Source organism: Triplophysa rosa, linkage group LG16 (genome assembly GCF_024868665.1).
Source record: "Triplophysa rosa linkage group LG16, Trosa_1v2, whole genome shotgun sequence".
In the NCBI taxonomy this organism is placed as follows: domain Eukaryota; kingdom Metazoa; phylum Chordata; class Actinopteri; order Cypriniformes; family Nemacheilidae; genus Triplophysa; species Triplophysa rosa.
In genome coordinates this window covers 20503235-20517410 of record NC_079905.1, presented here as the reverse complement: position 1 = coordinate 20517410, position 14176 = coordinate 20503235, and the positions used below count along the sequence as shown (strand labels likewise).

General features: G+C 38.5%; 1 protein-coding gene across 11 annotated transcripts in view; it reads right to left on the bottom strand.

The window, feature by feature from the left end:
• epb41a (erythrocyte membrane protein band 4.1a) overlaps positions 1-14176 on the bottom strand; it is a 65097-nt gene that overhangs the window by 42847 nt on the left and 8074 nt on the right. For 9 of the 11 annotated variants that reach the window (XM_057353983.1, XM_057353981.1, XM_057353989.1 and 6 more), the window contains exon 2: positions 7691-7709. In XM_057353983.1, the coding sequence (XP_057209966.1) occupies positions 7691-7709 (19 nt within the window). Of the gene's footprint in view, positions 1-4346; positions 4492-7449; positions 7640-7690; positions 7710-14176 lie in introns of those variants that run through there. The other 2 variants (XM_057353987.1, XM_057353985.1) reach the window with 2 other exon arrangements.

Genomic DNA, 14176 nt, shown 5'->3' with positions numbered 1-14176 from the left:
TTGGGTCTGCTTGCTTGAGTGAGCAGCCATGTTGGACATTTCTCTTAGCCCTTCGTTTGAAGTGAGGTCCTGAAAAATCTTTATTTTAAGGGCTATTTGGCCCTTCCCCTTACTCCTACCCCTCCAACCAAAAGAGAATTGGGAAAGTGTAGGGGTAATGGGGTAGAATTGGGATTGGGCCTTGGAAGTAAACGCCCACTGCTATGATTAGATAGCAGTTTGCGTAGTAAACTTAGTTGGAGCCATCTGTGAATTTGGCTAGACACGTAACGTTAGGTTACACATTAGCTCTACTCGCACGGGATTAGTATTATCTGGTGTAGCGAGGAAGGCGGGACGAGAGCCATGGGGCAGGAAGGCGGGGCCCGCATGCCTCACGGGGAGCTAAGGAGCATAAGAGGACGAGCGACGGGACTGCCGACGAGTGAGGACCGGGCCCGGAAATGTTAAGTTTTATTTATGTTTGTGTGGCTGGCAGTCGACCGTGAGGTGGCTGCCGGCCTTTTACTTCCGTGTTATTGTTTGTTTATTTTTGATTAAAGATTGTTAAATGTTCGCCGGTTCCCGCCTCCTTCCTTCCCTACATTGAACTTTGCTACATCTGGGGACCTCGTGTGATTTAGAAATGACCTCCCCACATCTGTATTTCATGTGCGCATTCACACGGGATAAGTGAAGCCTGTGATTTTACTCCAACTTACTGACTTATTTCCCGGATGTGATGGCAAGGCTTTGCGTATAGTTTGTATAGCCTATAGTTGTATGGTGTTTAATGATATCTGACCGTACCTGTCAGCATTTGAGACCCATGATCGCGAACCGGACAGAAGATCACCCCGATCGCAGGTCTCAAATGTTACGAGAGTTTCCATGATAAATAAACAAACGGGAGACTCCTGGGAGTCCCGGCCAAATGACAGTGTTAACTTATGGATATGACCCAGCATCCGAAATAATATCAAAACACTTCAAAACAGCCTCCATTATTCGCAAATGGATAAAACAATGAAAAATGATATATGAGCCCGCCAAATCACAGAGATGCCGATTCGCACGGGACTAATATTATCACAGGACCTCGGTGTTAAAATGTGGTAGGTAATTTGTGGGGGAAGTTTTATTTTACAAATTACAGACATGGCCGATTCGCACGGGATTAAGATCACAGACAACCTCTGCAATTATTACAAATGACCAGAGGTCCCCAGATAATACTAATCACGTGCGAATAGGGCATATCAAGCGATCTCTAACAAAGCAATAGTGACCCATAGCACAAAAATGTTTTACTCACATAAGATTGCTTCGCCATTCCTGTCAGATCCAATTTTGACAGTACTGCACTGCTTTTTAATTTTAGTGTCTCCGCAAATCCAGCATCGACCTGTGCCTTGTTCACAAAGGAATCCGCGGTGAAATTAATCGAACAAACGCTCAATGTTTTACCCACGTGAGCTGGAACGTCTTAACTAATAACTAATAAACTAATGTCGGAATTAGGGCTGTCACGATTATGAAATTTGATTGACGATTAATTGTCTAATAAATCATGGCGATTAATTGTCTGTTTTAGGGCTTTGGCGATTATGATGATTAATTGTCTGTTTTTGAGCTTTGACATTTAATTCTCATTCATTTTTGATTCAGCGATTGAAATGACCATATTGTTCTGAATACAAGACTATGTTTTTTTCTTGGAAATACATCGGAAAAAATTGGGTCATCATATATTTAAGGTTTAGGCTTTTACCTGTCAATAATACAACCGCCAAATACTTGTAAATTAAGTAAATTGATCAGGTGTAAATTGAAGCCACCATTAAAATACTATCAGTCATAGAAAAGCTTCTAGTCTGTTTTTTTCTCACTTGCAAGACTACAATAAAATTTGACGTGTGTGTTAATGACATTTTGGTGGACTGGTTTTCACACTGAGATTTGCTTAAATAATATTAAATTGTACTGCAGGTAATTTGTATATGTTTTAGTGTTTTTTTTAAGTGATTGTGTTGTGGTGGTACATTTTACAAGTATTACCATGCTTTAGAAACAATATATACACTAAAATATGCAATATGCAGATGCACTACAGCTCCCCCTAGTGTCTTCTATAGAGATGTGCGATAATTGCGATGATCCGAAATCATCGCGATGAGGTCAAACAATTGCGATGAGACGATTATTTAATAATCGTGACAGCCCTAGTCGGAATCCAAAGAAAGGTTATGCAGCGACTGTTCTTCCACAACCAGGCACTGACTGCACAGTATTTTCTATTTTTAACGCCATGTTTATTGCTTGTTCGCTCTATCTGGTTCTGGGAAACTTGTGTTACTTCAGTACTGTCATTCATGAACCAGTGGGCGGGGCTAGAGAAGTAGTCGTTGATATTCTTCTGTGGAGGCTGGGCCTGGTGTCAATAACAGTTGTAATTTTAGCAACAAGGGCGTTTTCAGTTCTGACACTTACAGGATGTTCGCTTGAATACGATTCCCTCTTATTTAACAAAAGCTCGGGTTAAAATTGATGACTTAATTCATGACTGCTTTAACATTTTCTTGGGTAAACTCAAAAATTGTCACATATACTACAGATCCAGCAGACAGTTTTGAAACCAAGAGCTAATTACGGATGGATAGATCAAATTTCATCAAATGAATGAGAGGTTCCTCCTGGGACCGTACTTGGGGCAGGTGCAGTACAGAAGCACTTAACACACTGACACACATACTGGGGCTCAGGAGGATGAACTCAGAACAATCAAACCGATCAATGGTCATATCGTGTCTAGCACCTGATCTCCATAGACACAAGATTGCGGAGAGCGTTCCAGTCCAGCAGGGACAGAAGTAAACATTCAGCAGACACAAGTCGCCGAAAGGCAGGCAAAGTGTTGCAATTTAGAAATGTGCACAGTTCAACATACTCAAAAAATTATCTTAAAAGATTACAGTATCTGTAACACAAATGATGCGGTACAAGTTACGCTCAGAAGGTTAATACTGTTTAAATAGCCAAAACATAAATTGAGAAAAGGTAAGAGTGAATAATCGAGGAACCTTCATCACATGCTGTAAGTTAGTGTACAAAAAGAGTAATAGAGAACAATAATAAATTGCAGTATATAGAGTATAAGACATAGTGCCCCACAAAACTGCACGTAAAAAAAGAAAAGAAAATTTAACACGTGAGGTGTGACACGCTTATAAAAACAAATGTTCAAAACTTCACAACTACAGATTCTGATTCTCAAAAATGCTGATTGGTAGCTGGTCGAATGAACCACTTGTGTTGTAAATGCATATTTCAGAGTGATTGCTGCAAGGCAAAACAATAAAAGAGACCATGTGAGTGTTCAGCAGGGAGAACATTGTTCAATCACAGAAAAAAAATGCTTTTTATTAAACTCCTCTGTTTTTTAAACAACAACATGTAAAGGCTGACTGCACTTCATAAATTGCATAACACTTTTAATGGGTAAAGGTTACGCTAATACAGAAACAATAAACTACAATAACATTGCTTCTGGCTTTAAACACAGTAGGAGTCAGTGCATTCACTCTCAATGCATATAGGTTAATATGTTAACTTGTCAAAACTCAAATGTTTCAATGAATGAAGGATCTTTTACAGTTCCATACGACTTACGATCATACAGTAATGTCAACTGAACTGTCCCACACATATGCTAAAAACGAATTGTTATTCAGAGGAACAGATTAGTTCTGTCAGAAAGAAAGAAAGAAAGAAAGAAAGAAAGAAAGAAAGAAAGAAAGAAAGAAAGAAAGAAAGAAAGAAAGAAAGAAAGAAAGAGACACACATTTACACAAAACATGTTTTTAAACATTCAAACAGTACCATATGCCTATGTGAAGTGAGCACGCTTTATTCTGATACGTTACACCCTCTCGGGACAATTTCCCACGACACATCACACATTAAAATGCGGTGAAATTATCGCACATTTAGCATAAACTATAAGTTACTCCTTTACCTAATTTAATTTAAATGCGAGAATTCACACGAAAATGTAAACATTTGCCTGAATCTTGCATTTAAACAATCCAATGTATGCAATGCACGGGAACTAACGTTAGCCCTCAGCACTGCACCCAAACAAAACAATAAATCTCTGCATTTATCAAACGACTGACACTGTAATGCCTCGGGAATGTTTTGACAGCTGTCCATCAAAATGATTTGAGCTCGGGAGTCATAACAGACTAGCAGGTGCACACGAATGGAATGTCTGAAAATGGCGCCGAATGTGAAAAAAAATGTCAACAGATTCCCTTCCTCGCGAGCATCACACAATACATAATCCAGCAGCAAGATTTCCATCTTACCTTTCCCTTTAATTCATCAATTTGAAGAAATAATCCACTGTAAAATATCCTGAAACCACTTTCCAGTAGATATCAGACGGGCAAATCCATGTACAATTTATCCAACCTTTTTGAAAACGGTGTATAGATTCTAGTAAAAAGGGGGGAGGCTATGTATGCAATGAGGCGAGCGTATTTCCAAAACCGACCAATAGGAAACGATCAGAGGGAGAAATGAGCCAATCAGGTGCGAGATAATTGAGCTTCAGTCCCAGGCGCTAAGGCAGCAGCAGCAGCATCGTAACCAAGGAGATTCAGAAACGAGACTGTGTTCTGTTCTGGTTACTGTTTTATGCCAGACGTTACTTTCTATCAGAACAGGTTGGTTTGAAAAATTGATTTAAGTATGAAGATGAAGTATCACCCAATTAAATGAATAACATAAAAATAAACTGGCTGGTGTGGTTCACTTAACTGGAATCGTTTTGTAAATAATTCACCTCAGCTGCTACTTTTTTTCTTAATAAGTGTATGTGCTTTGTTGTGTCATAGAGTTGATATTTGATAAACAAACAATTTTTACAAGTATTTTTACATGCAGTAAAATAATACGAACAACGAGAAAAAAAATAAGTAAATAAAAGGTTAAGTAATTTAGATTCAGTAATATGAGGTTTATATTTAACGCACAGTACTTAACTAATATGTATTAATGTAAAGTGTCTCATACCATTATAGGCTTGTGGTAAATCTCAGCATTTTTTTTAGCCACACAATAATCATGACCTGGGGGTTGGGTGTCTGGTCTTAACATATGCCACAGTCCATCACTACTACTAAATAATGGATGACAGCGCTAACCTCATTGCACTGACAAAAAGTGAATGTGCACTTGTATTTGGTAACTTATACTGTTTTTTGTTTATTTATTTTTTGATGTGAGAAAAAAATCACAAAATGCACAAATAACGCATTAATGTAAACCAGATCTCTAGCATTCATCAAAGAAATACAAATATAAATTCGTATGACCATGAATATGAAAAATTAAAATGTGGGAAAAAAGGCCTATGCTTTGGTTTAAACCTAATAAGACAACCTAGAGTGAGGTAATAAATCGCTATCTTTTATAAGTCTTTAAGACTAAAAACAGAACTTCAGATCATTCATCAAAGACTATTATAAAGTCACAGTGGTTAAATGGTTAATTACAGTTATATGGATCTCTCTCTCTCTCTCTCTCTCTCGTTTTCTGTAGTTTCTTACATCGGAAGCATTGGTCCTTTCCTCTACTAATGTAAAGTGTAGGTGTCTTGCCATACGTCTGGTAAAAAAAAATGACAGCACCAATCAGACAGTCAGAGAGAAAGTCCCCAGAGAAAGACGCGACAGAGGGAAGACACCCACACAAACATCAACCCACCCACCCCACCCGTCTTACCAGAACCGTCTGGCTTTCCACCCCACCCCCAGACTGTTATCTTTAACATCTGTGGTAGTGGGCACCAGCTGGGCAAAACCCCTAATTACTGCCCTGTCAAAAACCACATCATTAGTCAAATACCTTTAACCTGACATTTGGAGACATCCTTACAGAGAATGAATGATGTCATGTCAGACGTGGTCAAGCCATTATGTGGCAGAAGCTTTGAGAATCATTAGTGCAGCTCTTAAGAAACAAATAATTTAAAATGAATACATTTATCCAGATTTCATGTTTGAACGTGAATGATGTACAGACTTTAAGCATTATATAATATGTTGCTAACTTAATCAACTTATAATAATGAGAATGGGAAATCAAAGATTAATGCAGGGAATAAAATACAACTATAAAGCACATGCACAAAAAATAATCATTACCACTATTATGCGCATTATGATAGCTTTATTGATCAGAGAAATAACTGAAATAACAGAATATACAGTGTAACAGTATAAAAATGTATTTGATACTTTTTTGTATATTTAACAAATGCAATATAAAACATAAAAAGTGAAAAAATCACTGATGTAAAACAGCCTGGACATGCCCTATTCATCTTGTTCACTGTGTTCCTCCTGGGATGTTGTTTTTTATGTCTGTCTGTGTTGTTTGTATGTTGATAATCCGGAGCTAAAAGCCAGTGAGCACCTGTTCCTCTATATACCCAGCTGACTCTTTGCTGCTATCTGCTGATAGTCAGTAAAACTACACAAGGGCCAATATTTGAATGTAATTTTCTGTAATCTGTAGTTCACAAGATGAAGTAAACAAAATATTAAATGTTGAACATGCCATATCCAGGAACAGATTTCAGTTAGGAGAATGGATGAATGGATGTGTTGAACATGATGAAAAAGATGCATTCCCTAAGAAAACGTGGCATATAACATGAATATTTATTAAATTATTTACATTAAAATTTAACATGAGACACACAGAAGTAAGGATAAGTCAAACATATAAAATATATAAGCGAAGGCATTAAATATTCAAATATAAAAAGTATTGAAAATATGCTTAAAATATGCCAAACATTCATAATCTGCCTGAATTGTCAGTTAACGACCATTTGAAACATCAGTTGATTGCTAAACAGACATGCAACAATGTGCTTTGAAAAAAATCATACGGGTTTGGAACGACATGAAAAAAGAAAACTGCATTTTCATTTTTAGATTAATTATTCACTAAACTCAACTAAGGCTAAATAAAATGCCTTTGTACAAACTTTTTTTAAACTCTGAGCTAAATAAGTTATTTCTGAAAACACAAACCTATTCCAAAGCACCCCCACCAAACAACATGTAAACCAAAAGTGTGTAAGGTTATGTAACACCTTAAACTTTAACAGGTCAATGTTGTAAATTGTACCTCGGATTGCAGTGTCAGGTTTTAATAAGAAGCTTTTATCAACATTTTGCAGTGCATGCAAACACACTCAGTGGCTATTTCTAAAACTGTGCTGTTTGCCCCCCATTAGTGTTAAATATGCTATATGGTTTTATTCTTGTTTTATATGCACCTTTAGCACTTCCTTAGGGTTAATTCAAATGTTAATTACAGTTTGAAGTAATGTTAAAAGAAGCAGCTGGGTTTTCCAAATTTCTGCAGAAAATGAAAGTAATGTGTTATACTCACCACAAATCACACCAGGCCATATCAATGAAGTCAATGAAGCATGTTCCAGTCCAGGATGAGAGAGAAAAATTAAAGGGAGAAATGATTAGTCTTTTCAATAAATATGTGTAAAAGTACATTTCTGAAGTAACAGCTATAAAATGTCATTAAGAGTGCTTTGAACTATTTGATATTTGTGTTGTTTAATGAAATGTATCGTCCTGTGTCATATAAGTGTGAAGCAGGTGTTCAAAATTCATACCTGTCTGTGATAGCCCATGCTTTAAAAGCAACAAAAGAAAAGATAGAAAACAACAGAAAGGGAAAGGAAAAGAACATGGCCCTTCGTTATAAAACTAATCAGAAAGTTTATCAAAAAATTTTGGACTATTCCTTTGAAATCTTACAGTCTAACAATCTAGAGCAGTGGTTCTCAAACTGTGGTACGCACACTACTAGTGGTGCTTGAAGAGACCACGGTGGTACGTGAGATGACATGACAGAAAATTAAAAACTCTATATATTAATTGACATTTCGTGTTTTAAATACAATTTCATTTTTTTAAAACGCCTATATAGTTGATAAATACGGAATACATCTCAGCATATGTGCAATTTTAAAACAGTTGTATGAATTATTGTTGTTTATTTATCATTGGTCGATTTAAGTCAGGCGCGTGACGGGCAGCTCAAACACAGAGCGGGAGCAAACAGGGGCTTGTGAGTCCCTTTGTGAGTCGCTTTGACAAGATCCACTGTAGTAAACTGTAAGTCTCTGTTTGTTATATACAACTGTTCTCTTGATGTTAAACTATACGTGTATTCATTTATCTTCTGTGTTGAATATTCTTTCCACATTGTTTGTCTTTAATATAAGTTTGTAGGCTTTCTGCAAGTCCCCACAAAGTTAATAAATCCCCCATAAGAGTCCATAAGAGTTTACAGAGCCCTGTTTAAACTTTACAGTGCACTACAGAAAAGTGTTTTGTGTTAACTATTACTGCTGACCAAATAATACCAAAACAGCTGGTAAATAAAGTGTTTGTATTATTAATAATACATTAGAATTGGAGGAAGAGGTGTAAAGACAAAGATTCACAGCTCAACTATTAATTTAAATGTTTATTCATGTGTTTTTCTATGGCGGTGTTGTATTAATTAATTAGTGTATTGTATTGTAACTAATTATGTTAAAGGTGGTACTTCATCTGAAAAGTTTGAGAACCACTGGTCTAGAGTAAAAATAAAAGTGTTTTTAACAGCAAATGATTTAAACACCTCTTAAGCCCTTAAACACCCCTTAAAGGAGTAGTACCCACATGTCATACAAGCCATCCTTGTGTTTATTATTTACCATTTACTGTTGGTTAAGGTCCAAATTTCAGTTTCATCGCAGCTTCAAAAGCTGTTTGTTCTATCAAGATGGCAGCCACGGCGCTGAGCTCCGCAATCCTTCTACTGTTTTTGTTGGTTTGTTCTGTGTTTTGTCATTCTTCTTTAATAATGTTTACCAGAGACGAACTCCTTAACATTAAACAACACATCCCAGACAATATTTTTCAGGTTTTTGATTATTCAGACGTTTTGTTGGACACTCTAGTAGTCAGAGGTACAGCGCTGCTGTTCAAACGCGCGTACAAATGCAGAAGAGGGAAGCGCGCTGGTGCGCTGGCTAAGCTACAGGAGCGCAGCTTTCGAACAGCACTCCCAAGTATTTATCTTGCGAATGTCCGTTCAAAACGGATTAACTATTTCTCATCACCCGCATCAACAAGGACTTTTCAAAGTCTGCTGCATTGTGCTTCACTGAAACCTGGCTAAGTGAAGCCATTCCGGACAACGCGCTTCACCTGCTGGGCTTCCAGCTGTTCAGGACGGATCGCATCGCGGAGTTAACGGGGAAAACGAGAGGCGGTGGATTGTGTTTCTACATCAACGAAAGTTGGTGTTCAGATGTAACAACGCTGAAAACGGTATGCGTCCTAACTTAGAGGCACTGCATAAACTGTAAACCTTTCTACTCGACGCGGGAGTTTTCCTCTTTCATCCTCGCAAGTGTGTACATTCCTCCAGACGCGTGCGTGAGCGCAGCGCTTCAACAACTGGCCGAACAAGTAACAGAAATTGAGCAAAAGTATCCAGACTCTGTTTTAATCATCCTCTGCGATTTTAAGAAAGAAAATCTCTCCCGTGAACTGCCAAAATACAAACAGCACATTACATGTCCCACGAGAGACAGGAATATATTGGATCAGTTACACTACTGTTAAGGATGCATATCACGCTGTCCCACGAGCAGATTTGGGGCTCTCTGATAACTGTCTAGTTCATCTCATACCAACCTACAGGCAGAAACTGACAACCGCTGTAACAAAGACTGTAAAAAGATGGACTAATGAAGCAGAGCAGGATTTACAAGCCTGTTTCGACTGCACTGATTGGAGTGTCTTTGAAGCTGCAGCCACCGATCTGGACGAGCTCACAGAGACTGTGACTTCATATATCGGTTTCTGTGAGGATATGTGCATTCCTACCAGGACATTCTTGTCATTTAATAATGATAAACTATGGTTTACTGGGAAACTCAAACAGCTTCGTCACACCAAAGAGGATGCTTACAAAAGTGGGGATACAATCTTGTACAACCACGCCAGGAACAGACTAACAAAGGATATCAGAGTGGCTAAAAAAGACTACTCTGAAAAGCTGAAAAAACAGTTTTCAGCCAACGACCCGGCATCAGTATGTACTGGTGTCACGGATGTGAGGAAGAGAACCCAATTGCAGGCAGCAGTGAAGGGGTTAACAAAAACAAGACTTTATTTACATGAAACTCAAAACAAAAACCCACGATGGGGGAAAACTCAATACAATAAGATAATGACAGGACGAAGACTAACTAACACTAAGCTGAAAAAACAACACTAGATAAACCAAACTAAACACTTACTAAGACTAACAGGACACTCCAAACAGAACACGAGCATGGGAGAAACAGGTAATCAGGATACAAATAACAAGGACCGCCACCGAAGACACCATATACAACGTAATCCACAAACAACAAGACAAAGAAACAAGGGTATATATAGGGAGAGACAAACGAGGGATAATGACACAGGGCAGGTGTGGGTAATAAAACACTCAGGGAAAGATAACAAAGAAACGAGCGGGGCGGGGCCAATGACGAGACACTGGAGAGAACGTATATTATTGTCAAAAGGACAATAATATGTTTCTCTCCACACATAACCAAAGGCTTTGTCATGGCTCTGCTACAGGACCAAGAAAAACATGACTAAATGAAGCAGAGCCATGACAACTGGTCTGAAGAACATCACCAAGTACAAGACACCACCCCCACAGTCTGTGGAGAATCAACAACTGGCTGACGATCTGCATGTTTTACTGCCGATTTGAAAAGACCAGAGTCAACACTCCACATGTGCGCTCTGATCTGCACTTCACACATTCACCCACCCCCCGTGCAACCCCCCCACCATTCTGAATCAGAATCAGAAAGAGCTTTATTGCCAAGTATGTTTGCACATACAAGGAATTTGTTTTGGTGACAGGAGCATCCAGAACACAGAAACAGCAACAACAGACAGTTCTTATTTCTTATTTCCCCCGTTGTTTTTTTATTTGCCAATAAATAAATGAAATAAACAGTATTTTAAAGCTGTCCTATGTGTCATTTAAAAGGCAGCAATATATACATAATTATAACCCAACAATATTGACTTATTTAGCACAAGGAAAAATGGAGACGTATATCGTATAACACGCTATACTAAGAGCACTGCCACAGCCCTTATTATTACCTACAGTAAATTGATTATCTGCAGTTGTATACCAATATTTACTATGGTAAGGTTCGAAAACACAAATTTTACTAGGCCTACATCATTTACTTTTGGGGTTGCTGTGCGAATTTGAGAATATATTGTGTGCACAAGATCATAGTCAAAGGATCGACATCCTTTGTTGTGGCAAGAGTTAGACAGTATACAGAACAGTTAAACCACAGCAGACATCATTCAGGAATGGGATAAACAGAGATGATTGATTAAATTACGTTTTATTTTGAATATGAATGACATAGAAATTCACAGTGCTGATGATTTCCTCCACGTTAATCATATACTGGTAGTACACCGACAGCTGCAGCGCATTGCAATGCAAACGTTGCACACATTGAAAGGAGGCACGCGCTGAGTGTCCGGCGCGAACTAGCTGCTTACCCATGCAGTATCAGGGAAACAGATTATATTTTATCGAATGCCAAAATCGGAATTTATCACTTTGATACATAAAGACAATAAAACGGCTGGCTTGCAGCAGACCAAATCAGTCCCCAGTCACCGGGATTGTCCACCCCAGTCCGTGCACGCTGTTATCAAGTCATAAACGTTTCAGTCGTTTGTTGCTAACATATGGACAATGCATATAAACACAAACAATCATTACTGAGTAGTATAAAGAAGAGGCTATTCGCATTTCTTAGTATATCACGCATTTTAGACCGCAACTAGCCGCCATGTTAGCTCCCTGAATCTTAGTGCAGAACAAAACGTGATTGGCTGAAATTAGAACGTGCCCTATTGGACAACGAAAGCGGAAGTTACCCGATTGGCTTGCGTAGATAGTGGGCGGAGTCCACCTATTTGTGGATTGTGTGCACGTCTTGACGTTAGAAATGTTTCAAAATCCACAAATGCACAGAGAGCCATCCACAAATGCGTGCACTGATCCACAAATACATGCAGCGATTCACAAATGCACAGAAAGCGATCCACAAATGTGCAGAACGCGATCCACAAATGTGCAGAAAGCGATCCACATATGTGCAGAAAGCGATCTACAAATAAATGCCATTAAAATAAATTTGTAAATATTTTTCATTTGCAAATCTCATTGTATTTATTTGTGAATTCCATTTCTTTTTGTGGAACGTCTAACATATATTTATGGTTCGCTTTTTGAGCATATGTGGATTTAAAAAAATGTTTGTGAAAATATTGCAACAATTCTGATCCCATAGAGTACTGACCACCAGAACAGCCAGACACAAGAACAGTTTTTTCCCGCAGGCTATACTCAGCACATTGCACACTTGCACATTGCACATAGCATCCCTCTGGAAACTGTACATTGTAAGAAACAATAGGTTAAACCTGTAAATAACACATCTGTACACTCTTTAAAAATAATTATATGTTGTTTTTTTGTCTATATTTTTTTCACTTTTTGTATATAATTTTTATTTAATTTCTCATTTTTTCTATCTTAATGTATATTTGTACACTTTCTTCTGCACTAAGCTCCTGTCGCCAAGTCAAATTCCTTGTGTGTGTAAACATACTTGGCAATAAAGCTCCTTCTGATTCTGATTATGAAAAGGCTCTACACAATTCCAGTCGATGAATAAGGGTGTTGTCTAGTGAAACAATTAGTCATTTTCCAAGAAAACTATTTAAACTAAATTCTTATTTAAACATAAATACACAGCTTGCACTGCCTCCACATCCACGACGAAAGGTTACGCGTGACGTAGATTTCAAAAGATTTAAACATCCCTGATATGCACTGACCATTTTAAACATTTACGGACTCTTGGGTTTGACTAGACTCAAGAACGGACTCTTGGGTTTGACTAGACTCAGGAACAGACTCTTGGGTTTGACATTTAACATTTTGACATTTACGCATTTGGCAGACGCTTTTATCCAAAGCGACTTACTATACATTTGTTTCCGACTATGTGCAATCCCCTGGGATCGAACCCATGACCTTTGCGTTGCTAGCGCCATGCTCTAACCACTGAGCCACAGGAAAGCTGTTTGATTCAGGTTTGACTCAGAAACAGACTCTTGGGTTTGACTAGACTCGGGCACAGACTTGTGGATTTGACTAGACTCAGGAACAGACTCTTGGATTTGACTTCACTCTGCAGCAGCCTCTGGGGAGAGGAACAGAGTGTAGACCACACACACCACAGAGCTGTGGCCATCACAGCCATCACACCTCAGACTCATCTGGGACTACCGGACTTGGGACAACTGGCGAGGTGGCCATGATGGTTGGAGGTTCTGGGCTGGTGGTAGGGATGGGTAATGAAACCTGGTATTAAACGGGCCCCGGGGCAAAATTATGAAAGACCGGAGCATCAATAAGCTTACGGTTCCGCTTTCGGTCCCCAGGAAAAAAAATCGTATATGTTATTGCTACATTAACGTTATCTTGCACATTTCATCTCATCAATAGTTTCTAATTTTCAATAACACCAAGAATTTAGTCTTTGGTGCATGCATATTCGTTATTCCCAGCAGAGTGCGCGAGGCAGCGGGACACGTCACGTGTCTCTCGCGCAGTTTGTGTCTACACAGCACGCGCACACACACTAACGAACAGCCGCACAGAAGAAAGACGATCTTATAAGAACCACACAAATGTGTGGTTACACTTCACCAAAGTTGATGCTGACAGTGATGCTCGTTGTCACAAGTGCAACAAAACCTTTGCTTTTAAGGGTGGAGAGTAACACAAGTAATGTCAAAGCACCTGTCAAAAGTGCATCATGTACAGACAGAGAGAGATGCACTGTTTTTGGCTGCTTAGCCCAATCTAGTTCATCTCTTGATGCCCCAAGGATTAAGGAAGAATTTATGAAAAATATAATTTATTTTGTTGTAAATTGTTTATTTGATTTATTTTGAATTATGTATTTATTGTTAATTATGTTCAT